Genomic DNA, 25,544 nt, shown 5'->3' with positions numbered 1-25,544 from the left:
AGGTGTTGCAACAAACAGCTGGGGTCAACAGCTGTCTTGGGTCAGCACAGCTGCCACTGGGAGAAGAGCGGGTGTACAGCTGTATTTAAAAATGTATTAAAGATCTGGGGTCAGTGCAACACATGGAAAGAGACCATTCTTGTCTCAAGGGGCATAAAAGTTCAGAAGCAAGGAATGCAGAGAGACAGAGAGCAGTCCAACTAATAATAATTAATGAACGTTTGCATTTTGTGGAGTTTACTATAAGCCTGAGCAGGAGTAATCTTTTTGCCCCAAAGGCTGTTTAACCAAGCCATGGTGAATGAAATGATTTTTCCTGCATGGGCTTCGAGAAGTCTTGTTCTCTAAATGTGAAACTGTATTACTAATAAACAGAATACGCTAATTCCAAGGACATGACCCAGCAGGGCTGTTTTCTTCTCACCTCCCTGTTTCAGCTGAAAATATAGGTCTGATTTTTTTTTTTATCTCTCTGCACTAACAGCAGCAATAAAAGTTCTCAATCCCCAAGTTCAAAAAAAAGATGTTTTCTTTCCATTTCTCCTTTTGTTCTCTTGCAATAAATTCTGTAGTTGTCTTCGTTGCCTATCAATAGGTTAAACATATCCAACTTGTATGTTTAAATGCTAAAGACAGAGAAGTCCCCAAGGATACGTCAATCGTTGGCTCCTGTACAAAGAAAACACTGTATTTTGCTCAGAAGAGCTTTCTGTGGCAATTTAAACACAGTGAGACAGACACAATATCCTGGAGAGAGGAAAACCTGCCTTATTACATTCCTGACCCAAGAGAAAGGATCTGCCCTTAGGATATCAAGAGAATCAGTGGGGGGGGGTGAGGAAGAGAAAAGTTATCAAATCCTAAAAATAAAGACAGCGGTTCATAATACAGCATGACCTTCTTTTAATCTCTGATACAGCAGTTATATGGTATGGATATGACATAAAACCAACAGCGCAAACACAGCTTGCTCATCAGACGGGGAACTGACTCCCTCAGCCTGTATCTATGTATGTTTCCAGGTTTCAGACAGCTTTTTGGTAGGCCTCGGGATATTCTGTGGAGAGAATGGAACTTAGGGGATATTGCAGGTATTCTTTCCCAATAAGATCACATCTTGTTCTTGTTTCATTTAATATACATATATTCGTGTATACAGTACAGTTAAGTCTGTTAGCAGCACAATGCAGCTCCATCCGGGGCGATGTTTTACAGCTCTCCCTTGATTTCCTGTGTAAGAGCAGGCAGCTATAAAGCAACAGGCAGAAATTGCATCTTTATTTCCTAAACCTGAAAATTTAATAAACGAGATTCTGCCAGAACATCAACATAAATGTTGTGGACATTAATCATCCCACTTTTACAGTGGAATGGAAAGATGCTTTGATGACTCCCAGCTTTGTTTCTTCTCTGATGTTCCCTTCCATAACTCTGTCTAAAATAAAGTGCCATCTCTTTTTTGAAGGTTGCATGCTTGTATTGCTAGCTGGGAGGTTAACAGGAGAAGTTGGTATGTTACAGGAATTCCAGCTTTCTTTACACTTTTTTTTTTTTCCAAATGTATGGAAATAATTTTTCAATGCGTGTTGCCGTGATAACTGGGCTTTGCCAGTTCCTCCAGCACTGATGCTCTGTTTTGCGCTTTTCTTAGTTCAAGCAAAGGATCACAGCCTCTATATTTTGTGACGATACCCTCCAAGGGTATCTCTGCTCTCCTGAGAACTGCTGATCCAGGGAAAGATGCAACAGGGTGACCATGAGGATGACTAAGTTCTTGGGGCACTAGGATGAAGGAGCCCTTAGGGAAAAAATGCTCCTCCCCACTCCTGAAAGAGTACAAGGGGCCAACTGCAAGCAGACAACTTTTCTCCCAACTTCTCCCATGCTTCTCCCAAGCATTTCTCCCACCTACTTTCTCCTACCTGTCTGCTGCCTGCATTTCCTCCCTGCTCTGGCTGCCCTCCCAGTTGTCTCCGCTGCAGCGCACTCCTGTGCACAACTCCTGCAGTTTGTATTACACGCTCCACATCACTGTGTGGATGCTGATAAACTCTCCTCCAACTTCCACTCACTCCAGCATCTTTCCTGGTGCAAACTGTGCCTGTTCGGATGCATGGTTTGAGAGTTGCACTGAGCATGTAACGGCTACGCTAACAGCAAGAAAGCCTTTTGCTGCAGGGTAGTCCCGTTCGGAAAAGGCAACCTGACAGGTAGAACCCCATTGCAACTTTCACCTTCACCAAGACTTCAGCTATGCACAGAAATCATTTTAAGAAAAAATAATCTTACAAATCAGTGTTTGGCTCACTTTTACTTTTTGTTTGTTACGCTCTTCACATTTAGGCCTCCAAATTACACCCACGTTTTAGAGTTACCTGTCTTCAGCATAAAGGTCACACAAGAAAAAAATAGGGTAATTTGGCGCCTGCAGCGTAAGCCAAGAGACTGAAGACAGACTAGCAAGGAAAAAAGCAGAGGGAAAAAGAAGCCAAGGGTAGTGTGCACCAGTGATGGAGAATGCCAACTTGGCTCAAAAGGCACGGGCTGGAAGAAGAGGCTGAATGAAGGCTGCCTGGTGAAGGGGTTAAGACCCACTGCTGACCAAGTAATGAAACTGTGATATTGGCCTTTGCAATGCAACAGCAACGGAAGGTGGTCTTCTCCCGTATGCTATACCCTAGTCCTGCACTGATGATCTTCAGCCTGTGCTGCTTCCTTTCCCTCCTTCTTTTTCCATCACACGTGCACTCAAGCTCTCCCCACAGGCTTTCTGAGAGCTGGCTACAGGCAGGAATGCTACAGAGAGAGATGCAGGAAGGATTCCTGCTTTCAGGAAACAGCTCTACTACATAACTGCAAGGAAGCGCAATGCCTGTTCCTGCCATAAGCTCACGAGAGAGGAGATCCTCATTGCAAAGAGCTTCACATTCCCCACAGATTTGTTACACATTCCTCTCCCAATCTAGTTAAAACCATGGTGCACAAACAAGGGCAGAGTTTTTCCTACAGTTGGATGGAGAAGAGGATAAAGACGGGCCTGAAACCAAACATCTGCCCGTCACTAGGTCTGAGATTACCAGCAAACATTGCCTAGAAAATGCACTGGCTGACACGTTCTAGGGGTGACTGAATATGGAAGGAGAGGAAACTACCTGAGGCTCAACTTCAAAATTTTTTGCTCCATAATCTCTGCATTTATAGATAAAAATTGATTTTACATTCAACTGCTACAGAATTTCCAGGAAAACAAGTTAAAACCCATCAAAACTCCCTCACAGGCAGTACACAAGGCAAGCAACAGCTGACTTCGATACAAATCCGAACTCACATACAGCTGTGCACAATCTTTAACAAAAACATAAGCGAAAACCAGGCCTCACCTTGAGAAAACCAAACAAAACCTGAACAGCCTGGCACTTAGCACTGCTACAGATGTTAGTGTAATGCATTTAAAAGCATATATTCTATTTCTGGATTTTTCTCTCTGGCAAAAAAAGACCAGAGAGGACTCCTGCCAGCAGACTTGAGAAGGAAGTCATCATAAAGAGACATTAGAATATGGTACTTCATCTTATTTGCAAATTGCATGAAGAACAAAAATACCGTCCTGATTTTGTACGAAGCACACCAGCACACAAGAGGGAGAAGAACTAAATACTTTGGAATTTTTCCCACATCGCTGCCGAAGACAAAAATCTATAGGCCTCCTTCCTGCCACCATAACTCACCCGACTTCAATGGAAATCAGACCTGCTGTATATACTAAATTCGAAATTAACTGTTCTCCCCCCATATTGTTGGGCTTTGATAAATTCCAGCCATTGCTCCTAGCCAAGATGCACAGATCTCGGTTCTGCGAGCGGCTCTGCTCACGGGGGCTCTTACGGCAGCCTGGAGCCCATTAAATCCAACTGGGTCCAAACGCGCTGCGCTCTCTCTAGGAGCGGGGCTTTAGCAGCTCTTAGAGTTAGTTATTGAGCTGTGGGTTCAAACCACGCTCAAAGTAATAATATTTGCCTTTAAAATACGGCATGTTCACAAGAAAATAAAACGGGAAGAGATTTCTAATTTTTCCATTCCACAGCACAGACCAGACTGGTGGAGCCAAGAAATAAACGCTCAACAGTAAAGATGCCTAGAGCAGAAAAAAATGGAAGTAAAAAAGTAGCCAGCAAAATATCCCAACAACTGTGGTGCACCAAATGAATACATAAAGTCAGAGCTGTTCTATAAAAATTGTATGGTTTTAATGACAAAAATCTGTTAAAATTCACACTGCCTTTCAGTGCCCAGGTTTGGAAATAGACTGTAAGCAGGTTAGCACCAATGGGCTCTTTGAGTTAAAATGTAAGCATATATTACAGCAGCTTTATATGATTTTATATCATTTACATCTTTTGTATCATTTATACCACTTTATATCATTTATAAGACAAACCGCTTAATCCCATGAGCCAATTTACAAATCTGTGAAAGGCTACAGCAAAGTAGAACAAGGAAAAGCATGAAGTACTAAAAAAATTACTATTTTAATAAGATTTTGAAGTCTTCCAAACACCCAACTGGTACAATGGGTCATCTACACAGAAGGATTACTAAAGTACTCGATCCCTTATAAAAAAGTTAAACCATTGCCTTCTTTTACAGAAAATCCTATACTCCTAATGGGGAGAAATTGCAAGGTAAATGTCAGACAATTAAATGGGATCTGGTCTTCAGGATGTATTAAATGTATGGACAGTAACACTAAGCATGTAGATGGGACTTGTTGAACAATATGCACTTTGTTTAGCTCAACCTTGGACCAGATTTTGTAAAACCACGCGCCACCTTCTGCTTTTCGTACTTTGTTAATGATTACAGCGCAGCTAACAATGCCACGTAAAATTAAAGATTTCCTCAGCAGGACCTTCCTACGTAAATCAATTAGTAAGCCTTTTTAATTTTTTTAAAGAGAGTCCTATGCTTACCACATGGACACATCCAAATTGCTCATATGATAAAAATACCAATGCTTTGTCTGCAGAAAGAGACTGTTGAACAGCAGGATTTTTTTCAATAAATGCACTTGGTGTCTCTTACACATAATCTATGAAAGCTGCAGTTCAGATTAGGAAATAATGCCTGATCCGCTTTTTACAATGAAATGCACAAAACTCCCTAAGAAAGTCAGAGATGTAGTCACTTAAAAACATACAACACTCGTCACGGAAACTACAAAGAAAAATGAGGGCAGTGATAAGCATTACCAAAATCTTTACTAGACAAATCTAGGTTTTGATGTTTGTTTCATCACAGAGGAGATCCTGGTAAGACTAATACAACACTGGTGGGTGATAGCAGTGGTGGTGTGTTAAAGCCATGACATCACAACTGAACTGGAGAAGATATTTTGGGCACTTCCTTCCTAACATCTCTAAGAAATGTTTGTGACAAGCTTCAGCACGTGCAACAGTTTATTGCTCCTCTGAGACCTCCCTTGACTTTTTTCCACTGGACATGCGTTCAGAATTTATCTTTCACATCTGTGCTAGGCTTGGTCATCCCAACCACAGCCTAGCAAAGTCAGGGTTAGCAAAGGACTGTCACATGACAGAAGTTAGTCACCCTTGATGCTCCAGGGAGCAGCAGCAGAGATATCTTCTTTCATCTCTCTCTTGCCACAGGATAACATTTTCTATCCTGTCGTGTATACCATAGACAGCCTTGTGTTGTAGCTAGACTACAGACGTATGTTTGAGCTGTTGGAATGAAAACCGTACAGGATCTCTTAGTAGAACATGGGAGTATCACCTGATGCACTTAGATCTGAGTGAAGGCCGATTTTTTTCTTGCCCTGCATTCCACGCACTTTAACTGACTTGCAGGTACTTCTGCTAACTAAAAACCAATCCTAAATAGCCTAGTTTATCTCAAAGATTCATTTCTTCTCCTCTATACCACTGTGGCACCATCTGAATGAGTCAGACTTGCACTGGCAGTCAGCCCCAGAAGTCTGCAGAAGAAAACCAAAGAGCAAGCCTGTGGCTCTGTAACTCTCCCTCATCCAAAAACTATCAGAGCTGGAGCCTGGCGCCTACAGAATGCAACAGAAAACACACTTCTTTGTTCAGGCTTTTTGTACTAAGCATAAGTGTTGGAATCCCCTTGGCAATTAATTTCCTGGCTGGTAATCCCTTGGCTCTGATCCACGCAGAGAAAGTGGCTGCGCTGGAGGAAGGTGTGCAAGGCACATGCTCTGGCTTTGCAAAACGAAGCAGTGTCTAGATTTAAGTCACAGTGGCCAAGCTTGAAAACTTCGGATTTGCCCTGCATAATGAAGTAAGCTAAGCTCGCTGTTAAACACCCTTTAAGCTGAGTGTAACATGGCAAATGGTCAAATACTGCAGGTAGAGTTTGCTTGATTATCTGTGATAATATTGGAAACGGTTTAGGCACAGGAAAGGTATGCAAAAAATACCTCAACAGTAGCGAGATATAGAAATATACATCGTGTGATAATTAGCACTGATAACAGTTTAACTGATAAAGCCTTAATATTACTAACTTTTAGAAAAATTACACTAACAAAAAGAAAATCACATACCCACAGTGTACCAAGCTTCTATATTCTCAGCTCTCATACAGAGGTACAAAACTCTTTTAGTAATCCTGCCTAGTGCTGGTAACTGGCAAAACAATTTACAATGCACAGTCCAGAGCTACAGGAATGCCTCTCCTAGCAGCCAGGCCAGGCAGGTCTGATCAGTTTTGACATATATATTGTTTAAGTCTTCTGAGACAAAGGAATAGAGAAGCTGTGTGGGCATGATTCCTGTAAGTGGCTAAACTCTGGAAAACATTTTAACTAAGTTTCCTTTAGTTTTAGACAAAAGCTCTCACAGGAGAAAAAAACGTTGGTACCATGCTCACATGTGCTGTGAAGAGAACAGTGAGATACTATCTTTTTAATTAACTCAGCCTAAAGTGATGCAGTCTTAACGGAAGCACTCCAATCCTGGATTCCTCAAATTAGGAAGCATCAGAGCTAAATAAATACAGGAAACCCATGTGTCCTTAGCACTTCAGAATGCTAAAAATACCCCACAAAAACATACAGGATCTCCCTGGATGCATCCCCTTTCCACATTGTCCTGACATGGAGGGCCTAACCATCAGCATACCTTAAACAACGATCATAAATAAAACCAGAGCCAAGGGAATAACAGAAGGAAAAAAAGGACAGCAGTCATTTTAGTACAAATACCTGTGGAGCAAGCTCTCGCCCTCATTGGAAACACTCTGAAAAAGGTCCCTGAATTCAAGGGGTGTTGCCCTCACGTGGCAGAAAGCACTGCAGGGGTAAGGTGCTAACCAGAGGCAAAGCTGTGTTGTGCTTCCCTCTGAAAACGCAGTGAGTTCCTACCTGCCGCTTTGCCGCTGCTGTTCTTTCTTTTAGTGCTTTCTTGACACATGTAGGAGAGGATAAAAGCCTAATGGGTGCGAGTGTCAGCACAATATAAATTACCGCAAGGAAAAACTTGATGCATGGCTTGGGATCTGAAAGAGGAATGTCCACCATTGTTTGTGATTATGGATCACATCACAATCTAATAGCAATTTTTATTTAATCAATAATTTCCATGCTGAACAGACAGCCCTGTTACAGAGAATCGACAAGCAGGTACTGATAGCGACAAGGCTTGTTATTAATCTTTACCCTGCCAAGATATCAACCAAACTACTGTAAAAAAGCACCACCAAGATGGATTTAGGTCTTTCTTTTTCTTTCTTTTCTGTCTCTCTTTCTTTTTCTTTCTCCTTCTCTTTCTTTTTCTCTCTCTCTTTCCCTCTCCCTTTGCCTTTCTTTTCTTTTCAGCTACATAGCCCCATTACTCTTTTCCTTTTCCAGGTATGTAATGTTTCATACACTTTATATTCCAAGTTTATTTGAAAAACCTGGGGCTTGAATTACACAAAAAGGCAATTCATATTAAGCAATTTCACAAATCAGTGGGACCTAGCCCAGTGCTCAGTGTTAGCCATTATAGGCTAATAAATCATACTTTCTCTTTGAGATGTCAATCGCCAAAGTGCTTTGTAAAAATGTTGGCATCTGTAATTCAGCGAAGCCTTTTCATCTTGAAATAAGATGCTCCAGACTGATAACAAGAATAATCCTCTCTTGATCAAAAAAAAAATCTGCATTTTACCAATTAAAGCTGCTGCCAGAAGCCAAACGGAGCAGCACTGAGACTCCACTGTAGTTTATCTCTGCTAAACACAAGGAGGGATACAGTTAGAGCTTTGTTTCATTTTCAGCTTGACTACTTTATCTCACGGAGAACTGCAGCATCTCAGCCCTGTGATACACGTAAGAATGGTATATGCAGACCTCATACCTACAGTGCAAGCCACCAGAGAACCCACTCCTGACAAAACCACCACCCATTCGTTTTATAGATTAGGCACCCGACACCTTGAAGAAAAGTCATGCTCACACAAAAGTTTAGGCACTGGAAAACAGTAAATTTGTTTCACCACGATAAAAGGTTCATCTGCCTTTTTTTTTTTTTTTCTATTAAGAGGTTACACAAACAAAAGAGACTGCAAAAACGAATCCATGCAGCCCAGCCCTCGCAAAGCCGAATGTAGAAGCTGCACTCGCACCGGTATTCAGCTTGCCTGTCCCTGCCTCCGTTTGTGCATGCTGATCTGCCACTTCTGTCTGAGAAAAAGCACTTCCACATGCAACAGCTCAGCCAGCACTCCTAGATTTCTGTTCTTCCAGGCATTGTGTTTCTATGGGCAAACCTTTTGGGTAGAATATGGCAGCTAAGAGGGCGAACATGACACTTGTGACAAAGATACGAAGATTGGCTGCACTATGGATAAAATCCTGTTCATTGATCAGTGACAAAAGCAGTGCAGAGACACAGCACACCAAACAAGGGACTCCAGAAGGTTTGAGGTAGATCTTCCACTGTTTCATCGTAATAACACAGGCTACATAACAGCAAATCACTTAGTCAGCAGTTGCAAGGCAGGAAAAAGCTGCACAGAAACCACAGCTCTGTCCAGGCAAATCCACTTTGTCCTGTCCTGGGGGTCAGGACTGAAAGGTATCTGGAGTCAAAGCACAAGCCCAACCTTCCTTGCAGCTCGGAGGCAGCAAAAAAAGCAGGCAGGGACTTCCCTTTCCTCTCTTCTCCATGATACGGCTACAAGAGTCAGGAGTCAAAGAGCCAACTCACTCTGCAGCTTTACTCTTGCCTACGCATCTGTCACTCGGTCAGTGTGGGCTCCCCTTGGACTTGGCTGGCAGCTTCTCAGCCCACACTTCTCCCCAAAACTCGAAGTCACCTATGAAACATCACTAACCTGGAAGAGTTCACTAGCTGAACTCTCAGGCAAAATAAACACTTCAAATAAGTACGCGTAGCCACAAACCACCTAAATAGTGCTTTGGGATTAAAAGCACGGGCAGAGGCCAAACCCTGCTCCCTGCCATACATTGCCCTTTCCCTTCAAGCGCCCACCTGTTCAGATTTCAATCGAAATGGCTAGAGTAATTTCTTGGGGCAGAGGAGGACACTGTTCATCCCTACCCACAACAGTGAAAAAGAAGTGCTACTTAAACAACATGTCATGTTTTAGCAACCTCTTTCAGGGACACCAATTCAAAGACAATGACTTTGGCAACTCAGATGAACAGTGGCTGTCGCAGCAGCAGACTAACAACAAGTTTTCCTAATGCTGTGAAAGAAATGATAATTACAGTGGAATTAAAATTAAAAAAGTGATTACATTTCTCTCTCTAAATCCTCTCTTAATACTTCACAGATTAGGGTGGATTTATTTTTTTGTAAACCTTTCTCTATGAAAAAAAGAAATCCCCACTTTATTTTTTCCCCCCCTTCTCTGTGATTCATGAAAAGCCAGACTCCAGGTAGGGGAACTGCCGATGTGCTTGGGTAGAGGAGTGAGCAAGAGGACGTCAGCCAAAGCACAGTTGGCCTTTGGGTCGAGCCCAGAGTGAACGAGATCTCTTCCCAAGGCAGCAGTGCTGACTTTTAACACTGCTGGAAGGCCGAGGGCATCGCAGTGGCTGGCGCGGAGCGAGGATGTGCTGGGAAGGCAAACAGAGGCCATGCCGGACCCTGGGGGCTACTGAGGCTACAGAACAGCAGTGAGGTCCATCTGTGGTTGCTTAACCTCAAAACCCGGAAGCACTCACACGGTTACCTTTGACGGGGGTTAAAGACATGCTTCATTTAAACAGGTCTGTGTAGGTACCCATATGGAAACAAAGAGAAAACGAACATGCAGTCAGGGGCACAGACCTGCTTACTAGCGTTCCTATGCCATGGAATGAATTGCTGCCTATAAACGATGCCAGCATTCTGGCACGGCTTAAAGCTATGGGCCCAGCAGCCTATGATCCAGCACAATGAGGTGGTGCCGTAATTATAACTCAGCCTTTAAACAGGCAGTGAGGAGGAGATTTCAAAATCTAAAAACTTCTGGACAGATGCTTCTCACAATTATTTGCTATAATCTCTCTGCCCTCACCCTCCCTCTCCTTGTTATGTCACAGCTACAAAGATCAAACATACTGAGGGGACGCACAAACCGGGAAAAAAACCTTTCCGTGGCACTTGCTTGCCTCTAAAACAACTCCCTGCCTTCTCCATGTTGTCCTAAGCCCTGGGCTTGTCTCACTTGAAAAAGGATTTCTTTTGTCCATAGCATTGCTTCTCCAAATATGGATTAGGGTCCAGACACTACTGAGTAAAAAATAAAATAAGATGAAATAGAATAAAAACGACCAACAAAACCCCCTTTGCTGTTGTACGTAAAACATTCTCCTTTTGTCAGGAAAAAAATGATTACTATAATGGATTTCATGTTCTTATCTATTCCTTACTCTTTTCAATTTAAAGGAGACATTTCTGAACCTTTCAGGGCAGTGGCTGTCACTGCCACGCACAACGAGCCTGCAAACAGGCTGAAGCTTCTCTGCGTTACTGCGCCAGAGCCAAATAAAACCACAATGAAAATGCACTGAAAACTGCCTCTGCAAAGAAGAACTAGAAATTAAATAAATCCCTGTACGTATTTGGAGGTGCGTGCAAACTGGGATGTGTAATTACAGCCCTTTGGGACTGCGAAGGGACTTGCTTCATGTAGCTGGGACTTCACCTGCGTCACCCTCAGTTGCAAGAACACTTCCAGTGCCCAGAGAAAAGAAACCGCTAATGCCCAGTGGAGGACCTACCTGCCTTTTGGGGCAGCTGTGTGTAGTTGTCTCCTTTCAGACGTAGATGCCTACCCACACCGCTGCCAGGAGTGCCCCGGCAGCTTCAGCAGCTCCGGGGTGTTTCCTTACAGGGCAGTTTCTCCTCCTGCAAATGGTGGGCAATCCGTGGCTCTCATGGTCGTTTGCAGCTCTACCACTGCACCTATTCCTCAGGGTACTGCTCTAATCCGGCTTATTCTCCTATTGCAGTTGGATCTTTGTTTAGAGAAGAGAGGTGAAGCTGTCCCCAGTCCTCACCTACCACTCTCCTACGGGAGAGGAGCTGAAGAAGAAGCCACAGGCCAAGGGCAGCACGATAGCAGAGGGAATGAGACTTTAAAAAAATCTATTGACTTTGAGTGTCCTTATTTCTGGGCACCCAAAACGACCCACTCCAAAGAGATCCAGTCCTTCAGAGAGCGGTGTGCTCCTCACCTCCCGATCAGACTCGTTCTTAAGGGCTTTGAGGTGCACAGAATTGATTAAGGCACCCCGTGTCACTACAGATGTTGCAAAACCTGAGCCGAGGCAAAGCTGTAGGCCCAGCCCAGCTTTTATGTAGGTCTCCACGGACCGCTGGCCAACTTCTGTCAGTCAGGGCTGAACCCACCCTCTTCTGTAGGAGCGGGGGGCAAAAACCTTAAGAAACTCAACTTGGGGAACTTCATGCAAGGGTTCTCCTGGGTATCCTCAGTGCACCGTGACTACCTCGGGAAGACGCAGGGTACCTGAGAAACAGAAGAAACTTTGCTTTTGGCTCGGGTGTGATGAGAAAGTCTGGTGGAGCATTACGGCAGCTGCCCCAGGGATCGCCGGGGCAGGGCTCCGCTCACTGGGGCTTTGCAAACAGACAGGAAGTCCTCAGCAAATGCAATCCTGAACGTAAGGAACTGCTGCCAGTTTAGGGCTTTTCGATCTCATCTAATCAAATCTAACAACAATAAGGGAATTTTATTGCTGAACAATTAAGGAGAAAACACTAACAAAAAATAGCTCTGCAGTTCTTCCAGCATGTTTTTGAATAAAAAATAATTATCATCAAGGCGACGCAGCAAGGGGGATGAGAAATAGGCAGCGCTGCGTTTTTCTGATTGCCATTGTATTAATATTTAACAATAATTTCAGTCATTTCCTTGAAGGATAATTTTCTTAAACAAACTTTTATCTTTAGTGTCTCACCCTTTTGCAATATTTTATTCTTAAACTGATTTCTGGGGGAAAAAAAAAAAAGACAAATCTGCAACAAAAACCAGATTTATAAAAATATACAATATCTTATTAGCTTCTGGGCGCTCAAGTGCATTTATCACATATTTAAAACAAACTTCAGCTCAGCTAAGCCCAATTATAATATCTCGCTGGGCAGAGAAATTAATTAAACAGCTGAATGATAAAGACCCCAGCAGCAAACTGAGGCTTTAAAATAAATAAGATCCTTTTTCTTTTCTTTTTTTCCTTCCCTAAGAAGAAGAAGGGAAAGAAAGAAACCTATAATACACATGCTCCAACAGTAATGTAAGCAATCTTTTCGGGAGCGCAACGCACTGTAAATAAGACTACCTGGCAGGCGGCGGCGGCGGCGCTAACGCGGCTCTCCGACTTCGTGATTTGCCAGTGTGCAACGCGCGCACCCCTTTTGTACCAAGTTCAGACAACCCTGGGATCCCAGCAGTGCAGCTCAGCGACTCAACCAGAACAAGGGCAGAACTTGTCAGGATTTAAGAGCTTTCAGCAAAACCCTTCAATTGCAGCCGGTACCCTATTCCATAGAAGGATATCAATTATAGATAGCGACTTGCTTTAGCAGGGCAGTCGGTACTGTCAGACGCTAGATAGACAACCATGAAGAATCATGAATCTTTCTATTAACTGTAAGAGAGGGGGGGTGGAAAAAGGATGGATAGGTGCTATAAATAAGGCAGAGCCTCTGAATGGTTTAACACCTTGCCTTGTGGTGTATGTATCATGAAAATTTAAGCACGCTGAATTCTAAGTGGCACATATCGCTTGAAAATAAGAGCTCCCGCACCAAAATCATTGCAGTGTTGAACTCTTCTGGGTGGGTCAATAACGATTCTTTTATGTAGCTTTTTAGTTATTTATTCATAGCAGCCCAGGTTCTGTTCAAAAATTCAGTCAGAAAACATTGTCTCTTGGGGCCTCAGCACACTTCCACTAGCGCCCACATTTTACACTAATAACAGGAGGACTTTGCTACAGAAAGTAATGCAGAAAAATGGCATCACATGCTGACTATTGTGCCCAAAATCGCAATTTCTACTCTAAAGCTCTATCACCTATTCAGACACAGATATGTTTGTAATTACCGTTTCATACATGCTGTATCACCCGTGTAATGCAGATACTGCTAAAATCTGATTCACTTACAGTTTATTCCAGAATAAACTGGGTCCCATAAATCCCGAAAAGATAATAAAGCTATCCTCGTGTGACAGAAAGACCAGAATGTACCCCAATTCGTATTTACCTCTTTCGAAACACATGCATACATGCTTGTGTATACACCCTATACGTGATGGGAGTAATGACATCTATAACATGAACTGTGTGCATTGTGTACTGTGGAAAAGCTCTGTTCAGTCTGGTGTGACTAGAAATCGTGCTGGTACCTAACCCTTTAGGAAATGAAACAGCCAGCTAGAAACGTACTTCCGTCTTTTCCCTAAACACTGCAGTTTCTCTAAAATTCCAGTGCTTTGGGGTGCAAGGCTTGGATAACAAGCCTGTTCTGTGCCATCGGATGTTTTGGGTCTGACATCTTGCTATTATGTATGGCTACAAACAGTAGCTTTATTCCCTTGAAAAAAACCCTCACATTCCTTAAAAGACTTACTGCTAGCCTGTGTAGATCCTGGAAATTTAGCCTTATCAAGACGTACAAGAACACTTTTTAGGTCTTTTTTCTGCAATTCTGCATTTTACAAATTTCCTTTTCCCAGCTGAACTTCCAAAGCCCAGGAAACTGGTTGAGAGAGTTGTACAGGTGAAAGAACACTCTAAGTATTTCCAAGTCAAAAATACAAATGCATTTTCCTTTCTACTGAATATATGCTACATACCACATACTCAGTATTAAGTGGGTGCCAGGGAAGGGGTTTCTTGCAATCCTTTGTGAACATCTACATAGCTCACTCTTAGTTCCACCACACAGTTCACTTGACGACCCGCAGTCTGGGCAAGCAGGTGTATGTACAAAACACGATGCAGTGCCATATCACGTGTAGATACCCACCCCATTTCTAAAAATGTGACTGTAGCTCTCTGCTCACACTAATAATCATCCCTGCTGAGAGTCAGTGAATACAGGGATGCCCACACATGTTATCTGGATAAGTCTTGCTTGGGTAATTTAAACTTTTATTGCCTTTATCTATGCCAGCTGCCCCTGCCTTGGTGATTACTCCTCCACAGTAGAGTCAACACAACAGGATGGATATCTATGCTTTCCATGTCCCAGGTGGTAGTCCAGCACCTTACTTCAAACCCTGCTTTAAGCTCGGCTGGAGCAACTGAGGCTCTGCTCAGTCTGCCAGTAGGTGGGGAATCACCCGCAGAGCTGCAGCGTGTGCAGTCAGGAGAGGCAACGTGGCAGAGCTCTGCTGCAAGATTTGAAGGGAAATATCTATTATCCTGCAAAGCCCTGACCCTGCTGGGAAGCATACCACAATCCTAGCTACACGCCTGCCTGTATAGGAGCTACCTCAGGTAACTCCAGACAGCACCAAACAGCCTGAGGTACATGGCTGCAGAGTCACAGGGTGAAGACCTTCAGCCCATATCAGGGTCATTCCTCCTCTTGAGTTTGAGCAGCGTCTACCACCATGGGACTCTGGAGGCTTGACAAGGCCTCCAGCTGCTACCGCAGTGTAAATATTACTGAGTCAAGAATGTACTCACACCGCTGAGACAAACACTTTCTGTGGCTAGTACAGGCACGCACATGCACATGCCAAGTGAGGAATGCCTCCAGTGCAAAGACACTGAGGTCAGCGCAATTATGGTAATGTGCATCTACTCGGACTTACCCATGAGTATTTGGGTAGGAGGCACACATGAGCCACATCGGTGGAGATATTTTTAAGGGTCAAACTGCTGCTCAGGGACTTAACACTTTCTGCTGGAGTCACACACCTAAGCACAATCAGGACTGCCCTCCTGTGAAGCCCTACTGAGACCTGGACTTCATTTCCCTAGTTGCTGCAGTTTACATCAGAGGGCTGTGGCAATCAAGGGCAGACAAAATGTGGGAGAGACAGACCGAGGTGAAGGGCCAGACTTTCAAACAGAGTTAGATGTCTAAAGCCTTTTGCAATTCCGGACAGAAATAACTCGCTCAAGTCCCCACAGCAGGGCTCTGTCAGAGCAGCAAAAGAAATCACAAACCAAGGCCCCATCACTGAGTCACGCTGACTCTTACAGTGTGATTTGAGCTACTTGAATGTGATGGTTGCGATGATGATGATGATGGTTTTATTGTCTTCAGGGTATCGAGTCAGGACTTGCACCTCGTAATCTTAAATGCCATCATAACATACCTGAATCCTGAGCCCTGCCAAAAAGAACTACTTGTATCATAGAAACACTTTGTATCTCCCTTTTTTATGTCCAGAGAAACCCATTTCAGATGTTGCCATCATGCAGAAACATAAGAAATAAACTTTTTTTTTAGAGAAGCCTTGCTGTTGACCCTTACAATACAGTCAGATTCGCTATAAAAATCACACTAGAAACAAATGCATTTAAAAAAAATTGAAAACTACCAAACTATCACACTGTCAATTTAATTCACCTTAAACTATAAAACATCAGCTATTAGCTAACAGGTACAGTGGAATTCAATTAAATTTTTTGTCAGAAACTTAAAAAAAAATCTTCGTTTTTTTCATTATCAAGGGCGTTTTTATTCTGAATTTCTCTTTTATTTCATGTGTTTTGCTGTAAATTGTTTATCAATCATCATCACTGGAATCATTTCTGAATATTGAGAAAGGTTTGCCAGGCATCATAAAGCCTCAGCCTTACAATTATTAGCAGATATAAAGACTGTGCCTGTGCAGAGCCCCAGAATATGTCAATCAGTCTGTTTGCATAGAAGCTATTGCAAGACTGACACTTGATCTTTTAAATGTGTCCAGCCCTTCGCAACAGCCGTTCATATGGCATTTCTTCCCAAAAAGATACGATTACACTGAAAGAGTCTCTCCTCATATTTCATCTTGGCCTATTGAAATGTTAGGGTATTTTTTGTGCAAAACGTGTCCAAAGGATTCTTAAAAAATGTCACATTTTTGCCATTATTTTAGTTTGTGATAGTCTTTCATTTATTTATTATTATTATTATTATTATTATTACCTAATAATTCAATAAATTGAAAATAAATCTTGATGTATAACTGTAACACCAAGAGTCTTTCACACTCCAGGAAATAAAAGCTGGCGTTGCTTTACTAAAGTCAGCTTTGTAGCAGCAGTTTACCATTTTGGATAGTGCCTAGAAAAATATGGTGGTTTTTTTGTTTTGTTAATTTTTGTAGGTTTTTTTTGTTGTTATTTTTCAACATGCTATTACAGTAGTACTGGCCACATTTTGCAACAGATTTTCCATGACCCCAGGAAAATATTAAACAGTTTTCCACAATAAATTTGATTCTGACACACTGATGATTAGCTGAAGATGCTCCTCTCTAGCCTGTACTAGGAATTCCTTTTTTTTCAGAGTATTTAATAAGTTCTATGATAATTGAGAGGTGCTGCTAGCTAAGGAGGCTGGAAATGTTGGGGGGATTGTACTTGCCAGGTTATATTCCAGATTTTGATTGTTCCATTTTCTAGCTTACAATAGTAGAGAATATTAAAAATGATTTATCATTTATTTTGGAGAGGTGGCAAAGAGGAAGAAAAAACAAGACGGATACGACTGATATTTGGTGTAACATAAAAAAAGACCGTACAGTTTGCTTTTGTGATATAACTCAGTCTCCACATATTTAGCCAAATAACCCCCCTCATTTACACACAACAGTAAATTGATACCAAAACCTCCCTTAGGGAAGAGGAAGAATTCCCCTCACCCATTTCTACTGTTACAGTCCCTTTGAGGAGAAAAAAATCAAACTTGGCTAAAGGTTAATAATAATTCATGTCCAGCTTACTATTACTCAATAACTATCAAAGTCTCTAACTCAAAATAGCGTTTGCTGGCTTACAGGATCAGAGCCATTACAATCTCTATTGAAGACTTTATTGAATTTTACACTAAGCTTTAGCTGACTGAACAGGTCAAGCACTGTGGCTCTGAGTTTGCTTTATTCTCAGAAACTCATAAACCCCTCTCCAGTTTGCAGCGCTGTTAGCTAAGAAACTTGACTCAGTGCAGGGTCAGAGAACCCGACCCCCATGAAAAAGGTCACGTAGTTTTAAAACCCAGTTCCTGAATAGCATTAACTTACATGCACTAGCTGTTCCTGCGTGTCAAACTCCCGGGAACAGCCTTCCCAGTGGCAGTTTGTCTCGTAGACCACTTCAGGCTCCTGTTTGCTTTCATCTTTGTCCCCTTCCTCTTTTACCAGGGTCATTCCTTCTGGCTGTTCCTGGAGAGAGAAAAAAAACAGGGGTGAGGAGAAGAGAGAGGAAATTCTGAAACTGAGGAGGAAGAAAAGTGAATTATTTCAGCATTAAAATAAAGATGGGGGTGAGTGTGTAGATTATTTTACTCTCAGTTCACTCTGTTACTCAGTCCTCCAAAACACAGAAGCCTGAAACAGACCTGGTAAGCCAGAAGACATTTGCAGACTATATGCATAAAATAAATTTTTCCTCCCCAGAAGTACTCACTGCAGAAAATTTCTAAAAAAAAAACCCAAACCTTTACACTTCCATTCAAAGCAAATCATAAAGGCTTGGCTTCCCTCTCCCCATATTCAAGCAGCTCATTATTTGCACACTTACCCCTTATTATTCAGTGGCATCACTAGTGAAAAAGGCATTACTCAATATTGTTGAATTAATTGGAATTTGACTTTAGTACACCAAAGTGATCCCCAATAATCCAAAGTGTGTTTTCATTGTTAATCTACTGACAATTTTGCACACAAAAACTTTTCCAAAAGCAATTTTGGTAATTTGGTAATTTTCAGGCTACTTGTTAGCTTATTCTTGCCCGTAATGTGTGCATGAAAGCAGTGAGCAGGAGAAGGGAGTATTTAATTTTAGGGTTTGACTTTCCATCTTCAGTTCCTCCAGGTGCCCTGTTCTCCCCAGCTTGCTATGTGCTCAGGATAAGGGTCAGATGTTAGCGTAAACATTCGGCTCAGATTACACATTCACGCTCTTTCCATTTCAAACCTGCTGAAGGATTTAGACAGACCCCTGCTTTATTTTCATGGATTCACTCACAAGATCAAGGCTCTGATTCTCATGTCCCTCGAGTCACTGTAAAACAGGAGCCACTCTACTAAAACCAGTGGCATTACCTGGTATAGAAAGTGTAGCAAACGAGACTGGAGCCCGACACTGAGGCCTCCAAGCAGTGCAGCGCCAAGACACAGTACAAGCCAACATGGCGTAAATATTCTGGCCGAACAGAAAACACATCCTCAATAAAGACCTGCATGTCTCTAGTTGGCTTTTCCACGGCGAACAGAGGGGTTGAGCACTCTCCGATGGATCAGAGGTGCCTCTCCATCAGCCTCCTTCCTCTCTGCCCTCATTCTGCAACACAGCCCTGTAACCCAGCAGCCCCTCACTGCCCACCTTCAACCTTTGCTACTGTGAGCTGAGGCCGCCCGTGTGTGCACCAGACCAAGGGTCGTACGAGGGCAGAAAGCCTGAAAACACAAGCTACAAGCAAGGTCCATCTTCCCTCTGGCAGTGAGATGAAAGGCTTATGACTGTAACCTGACCGCCATACCTGCATGCTTCCTGCTCCCGGGCTGGGGAGGTCCTCATCGGGCTTTATCTTGGAGCGCTTGTTGTGCATGGGATCTCCAGTGCTGCTCACTGCAGATTCACTTGTGGGTTTATTCTGCTGCAGACAGGGTTTTGTTTTTTTTTTCCCCAAAAAAGACAAAATTAGACTGTGATAAATATGTAGCTCCAAAGAGAAATATGCAGCATCTGTTCAGCAACTTTATTTGGAGAAGCTACACTGTTAATTATATTGGATATGCAATTACATTGTGCTTCAATTACATAGCATTAACTTGTGGAAGAGCTGCATCACTCAACCTCGTAATGGAGCAGGGAGGGAACAGGAAGGAGGGCATTTCATGTAACTCCTTGCTACAAACCAATGCTGGTTTTGTCAGGCCAGGGAGGGGTAGGAAGAACTCGATGTTCCACATAACGATGACTTCAGAAATGCAATTTTGAAAAATGAAATCACTGTGCACTAGTTCAAATCAACACGAGAAAAAGATGTGTTTTTTCACGCTTGGAGGAAAGGTTTTGCACGTAACAGCTGCACACAAGACCTCAGCTCTTTTACCGCATTTCCCTTTGTAATGGTGGACAGGAAAGCAAACTGACAACTAGTGTGAAACCCTCAGTCAAAAAAATCCTAGATGAAGTCCTGGATTCTCCCGTCAATAGCAAAACTACTGCTGACATAAACAGGCCAGAATCTTGTTTCTCTCTTGCTGTGCTAGACTGAACACCATTATCTACACCTGCAAATGGATCTTGTAGGAATCCAGAGATCTTTTAGAGATACCTGAACTTGCGTGGACCCTTCAAAAAATCAATATGCTTCCTACAGCAGTATGTTCTGCTTCTACATTTGTAAAAGCTAGCCAGGAGATAAACAGCTCCCAGACTGATAAATAACCTATCCTAGGTCATCGGGAAACAAACAGCACTAGTTAATAACAAGCAAACCACGAACTGTGATAAACTCCACATTATGGGCCTGATTCACTGCTGCACATCTCCAGCTTTTGAGAATATAACTTGGTTTATAGAAACGATTAATTCAAACTCACTAAAGTCCAATTTTGCACAAATCAGAGAAAAAGCCTTTGAACCTCTGCACTATCTTTGAGTTCCTCTGTTGCTTCACAGATTGAGTTACTCACTTTGAGTTACACCTATGTCAGGAGGGCAGAATCCAACCCTGTGTATATTAGAGTCAGCCTGATTTAGAGGTGAAGCTGCTAATCTTTAAAACGTTAGTGTTTTGATGTTGTTTTCCCCCTTTTTCTTGCTCCCCACCTGTATTATGTTCCTGTCTAAGATCCAGAAGAGACAGTTTGGAATGAAAAGCTGCTGCAGCACGCTGAAATATTTATGAGGACTAAAAAGCACGTTACCAATCAGGAACTGTGCATACACTCCTGTGATTTATAATAAAGGGACTGAAAATGCTATAGGTGCAAAAAAAAATCTGGTATTGAAGGGTCTTGGTGACAGTGGTGATTAATTGCCATAAAGACAACGCCATTTGTTTCATTTTTTCATATATTAATGGGGTGCAAAAGTTTCTTTTGTTGTCTCTCACCTGTGTGGACTCAGAAGGTCCAGAGCTGACCTGGACAGGGTTCAGGACACTGGGGATGCCAGGGATAGGTCTCTGGGTAGGAAAAGTTGGAGCAGGATGGATGAGTGGAGGGCTGTGTCCAAAGGCTGAACCTAGAGTTTGCTGACGACTTATAATTTGCTGATGCATTTGCTGGAGGGATACCGGTGTAGGAGGGTACGTGAAACTCAAAGCAGGACTGAATTGGGGATAAAAAGGGAGAAAAGGGAAGGAAAAAGATGAGGGTCATTACAGTGTGGAACCATATAGATTAAGCATTCAAAACACATTTGACGTATTTACATTAACTGAAGTCAAATCCCTCCCTCTCCTTCACGTCTGTCTTCATGCCCCAAAGGATAATAAATCCTGCTTTTAAATCCAGAGTTTGCCTGGATTTACCAGCGAGTGCAAAAAATGATACCATAACAAAACATAACAGTTTTTCCTAACATTTACCAGGAAATCACAGAAAGCCAACGGAAATAAAACTCAGAAAAACCGAAATAAAAGGCAAGCAGTTCAATAACAGCTATTTATTGCAATAACAAACTTTATATAAAGAAAAAGAATGGGTGCCTACATGCTTTATAGTACTTTTATTGATAATGCAGTTCCCCTATGTTCGCGTGTGCGAAGCAGTTCCTTTAATCTTGGCTCATGCTACGCTCTTTCATATGTCTCTAGATCTTATTACAAGAGGAGAGAAAATCAATTGGTTAAATGTGTTCTGAACACCATGCTTGTCATATCACTCATTTGTTTGCAAAGATGGAAAGCTCAGTTCATCCAGAATGTCACCTAAAGAATTTCCATCAGTGCCGTTTGGTTACAGAAACTGATGGATTAACCTTTCCCCTCTGAAATTGGTGATCAATGAGTTTCAATGTAGAAATATTCCAAGGGGAAAGCACTTCTCCTTCTTCCAGTTAAACAACATTAAATGTCTATTAAAGCCCATTATGCATGTTAATACCTGTCATCACTTCATTACTTCACCATATTTCCCAGACTACAGTGACTTTGGAGGAAATTACACTGCCACCTAAGGACCTATTTTGTGGGTAGTGCCAAAGCATTCTTTGTGTCACACTCAAGAAATAAATGGTGTGGAACTAAATCTTCACACACAGGAATATGAGATTTTCCCGTAAACATTTGCCAATAATTTACAATCACAGGGCAGAAAAAAAAAAAAGAACAGAACGTGTATTCATTGATTTTTTTCTTCCTTAAAAAAAACCCCAAAACAACAGTTCAAAAGAGCCACACAAATTTAAAATATTAGGTCTTAAAAGAGAGAGGTGCAAGCATAATACCTTTTAAGAATCAAGGCTGCTTCTAATGTCAAAAGGGCGGATTTAATCCAAATTTACAGTTTGGAGTCTTAATTGCTGTTGCTGTTAAGTGCATTAACTGAAAATACTGTGATACAAAAAGAGCTAAAATCATTTCAACCATTTTAAGTAATAATTCTACAGAAATCCTGTGTTCATTAATCTGACTATGCATTTTGTCTGTTTAACTACAATCCATAAAGAGACAGCTTCAATGTGATTACATTGCTATTATTCCTGGTGAGAACTCTGCATTACAATAGTTTGCCCATTTAGGACAGAATATCATTAAGAATACCCTGGGAGAATTTTACTGGTCTTTGAGGAACTCTCTTTTCATTTTGCATTGTATTCTTTTTAATAAAGGGAGGCAGAAATGTACTGAAAACAGTAATTGTTCACAGCAAGAGTTAGGGAGAAATCAGTAATAATATTCAGTTATTGCAGCTCTATAGTCCCTGCTAGTGTTCCTGTAAGCAACCATGAATGATTACAGCACGACTTAGCTAAGGTAGCCACTATGGATGATTGATAGGACATTAATCAAAAGATGCATATCAGGCTCAGAATTTGTTCACAAGCTTTCTTCTAATAGCTGATTTCATGTTCACTGAGCTCTATGCCAGTTTGTTCAATTTATTCTTCAGTGTACAAGCCATTCATCAAAGAACACAATGATTTAACACCCCTTTTCCCTTTTAGTGAACAAACATTACTAAGTTTAACTACTCTGGTCTGTTCATTAAAAAACATGCAATTACAATGTCATACATGAGGCTGAAACAATACCTCCTTACTACACCCCGGCATTTTTTGCTTCCATAAACATACTGCGGGTTCATCTCACGTACTTCCAACACTAGACGGCACCATACCAAAGACACTATCAAATTCACCAAGATCAACAAATGCAACACAGAAACAATTTCGATGAAGTATTGTATTTCTCTGGGAGTGGTTAACGCCTAGGACATCGTCACCCTTCAGCTGCATCAGTTTAAAAGAAAAAAAATAAGCGGAATGTTTTCATTGGGAGCTCCAAGCACATAGCACCCTTGGATATACAGGTGGGGCTTTTTACTTTCTAGGTGTTTAAGCATGCACAATACCAAGCTTTGCAAGTCCAGGTTCAAAACTTTGGTAATATTCCTCAGATCCAACATGGTAAAAAGACAAACTTAACAATTCAGCCACAAGACGTGACTGACTTAAGACCTCAGCTCAGCAATGTAGATCTTGCCCGTCACTTCTCTGTGACCAAAGTTACATGAGCACCTGCATCTAACAGTAATTTTTTTAATCTATCCAAAGCAAGATCACAGGAGATCCCTCCCAAACAGTTCAGGAGGGGTAGCACGGAACTGCTGTGATCTGAACATATTTTTATCTCAGTAGGAGGCTGTTAAGGTGCCATAGAATCATAGAATCATCTGGTTGGAAGAGACCTTAAAGATCATCGAGTCCAACCATTCACTCTGCACTGTCAGGGTCCCTAAACCATATTGCTCAACACCAAATCTACACAGTTTTTAAACACCTCCAGGGATGGGGACTCCACCACCTCCCTGGGCAGCCTGTTCCAATACTTCACAAGCCTCTCTGTAAAGAAATTCTTCCTGATATCTAACCTAAATTTCCCCTGGCGCAACTTGAGGCCATTCCCTCTCGTCCTGTCATTCATAACGTGGGAGAAGAGACTGACCCCCATCTCCCTACAACTTCCTTTCAGGTTGTAGACAGCGATAAGGTCCCCCCCTGAGGTGCCACTGACTACAGACTTGGCAATTTGGATGCTGAAGAGGAACCTTTGGCCCTGAGTAAGGAAACAGACGGTAGCAGCCTCAAGATGTCTATGTACAACTTGCACTCAATACAGCTCACTTACATTTACTGGAGTTTGGCAGTATTCTCTACTCAGTCCCTCCAAAGATGGAAAAGACTGCTGAGTCAATAGGGTATTTTTGGCCAAGCATCCCTTCTTTGCATTCTCCACTCTATGCAGAGCAACACAAAAAGTGATGACGTCTCCCCAAAAGCAAAATATCTCTCTAACTAAGGGACAAAAGCAGCTCTGCTTTAACAAATATAGAACCTAGTTTCACTGGCCTGGAATGAAACGCCTCACCTCAGTACAGCGCAAGTGCTTAAACGTTAAGTAAGTATATTTGTTGTTTCCCTCCCTATATAAACAAAAACGGCTTCCATCAAAAGGACAGATTTGCCAAGCTTTGTGCAGCTCGCAGGCAAGCCAACTTGTAAAGTATAGCAGAGGAGACAGACATCATCTTAGCTAGTGACTCTTACTGGAAAACAATGACGCCAGCAGCAGATGCATTAAGACCCAGCTGGGCAGATGTGCTAAGGAAAGGTGGAATCCTTATTTCTTTAGTATCTTTCTTTTGCGCTGTGCTGAGCAGCAAGGGTTGAGTCTTGAGGTACTAGGATTTTCCTCTGGAGCCTGGCAACTTGCAATTCATTCCTTCTACCTCCAAACTTCGAACATCTCAGACTGAAATGAAAAGGAGGTGGTGAAGGAGCAGAGGGATAGTCGGCACAGCTATGGGGAGTACTCAGAAATGGTGACAATGGTTCAGTCACCAGAGTGATTTCTTAAATAGCTCAGATCGCTGCCTTCAAATAATTCTCTCCAGCTGTTTCTGGAAAGCTTTTCATAAGGCAAGATGACCTGGCTGGGTTTAACGTCATTCGCATGCAAGATGCTGTCACAGGGCAGCCTGGATGATTTTTCTGATCTGAAAAGATTAGAAGGATCTAAAGAGAACAGAAGGCAGCAGGTCTTTCTCTGCCTTTCAGAAACCATTCAGACTGCTCAACAATAAAGTTGATGTTGTGGGCCAAAAAGAAGAAAAAGAAATCAAAGCTCGCAGCATTGCTGGCACTTAGTGCTCTGATGGGAAGGGGAGACCTGGATTTTTGCCCTCCTTCCCAAAGTTTTAAATGTACTTTGTTCAATAACTCTTGAACACAAGGTGTGTGAAGAATCCCCATAGCCCAGAGTCCCCTCAGATCCATGGGATCCCTCTGCCTTGACTGGCAGCCATGTGCCCTCTTGCTGGCCCTACCAAGCTCATGTTACTTTCTAGACAGGAGGCCAGCATCAGCAGGAAGGGTGGGCAGTGGCATCACCTGGCCTTGCCGAGCAGATCCAGCCACGTCTGCTTAGAAATGTGCACCAGACAGCACCGGTGTCGCTCAGGAACTGTCTTAAATTCATGCCCAGAGGTAGTAGTAAACAAGACCTGAAAGTCATCATTTTGAGTGTTCAGAACTAATAAATCCAACAACCAGGTTTTTCAAAAGCAATGAGTGGTTTCAGAGGCCTCAATCTGCATCTTTCTTCTAAGATACCTTAAAAGGACTGTATTTCAGACAAGGG

The 25,544-nt window shown here is 42.3% G+C and overlaps 1 protein-coding gene across 2 annotated transcripts in view; it reads right to left on the bottom strand.

The window, feature by feature from the left end:
• Positions 1 to 25,544, bottom strand: part of GLI3 (GLI family zinc finger 3) — a 197,232-nt gene that overhangs the window by 19,186 nt on the left and 152,502 nt on the right. The window contains exons 7-9 of one of the 2 annotated variants that reach the window (XM_086614358.1): positions 20,793 to 21,009; positions 19,209 to 19,325; positions 17,749 to 17,889 (exon numbers count right to left, since the gene is read on the bottom strand). In XM_086614358.1, the coding sequence (XP_086470484.1) occupies positions 17,749 to 17,889; positions 19,209 to 19,325; positions 20,793 to 21,009 (475 nt within the window). The remainder of the gene's footprint in view (positions 1 to 17,748; positions 17,890 to 19,208; positions 19,326 to 20,792; positions 21,010 to 25,544) is intronic. The other variant, XM_086614359.1, reaches the window with a different exon arrangement.

This window comes from Tauraco erythrolophus, chromosome 7, assembly GCF_009769465.1.
Source record: "Tauraco erythrolophus isolate bTauEry1 chromosome 7, bTauEry1.pri, whole genome shotgun sequence".
Lineage (NCBI taxonomy): Eukaryota > Metazoa > Chordata > Aves > Musophagiformes > Musophagidae > Tauraco > Tauraco erythrolophus.
Note: the sequence above shows the minus strand (reverse complement) of the source record. Positions and strands in the feature narration are given on the sequence as shown.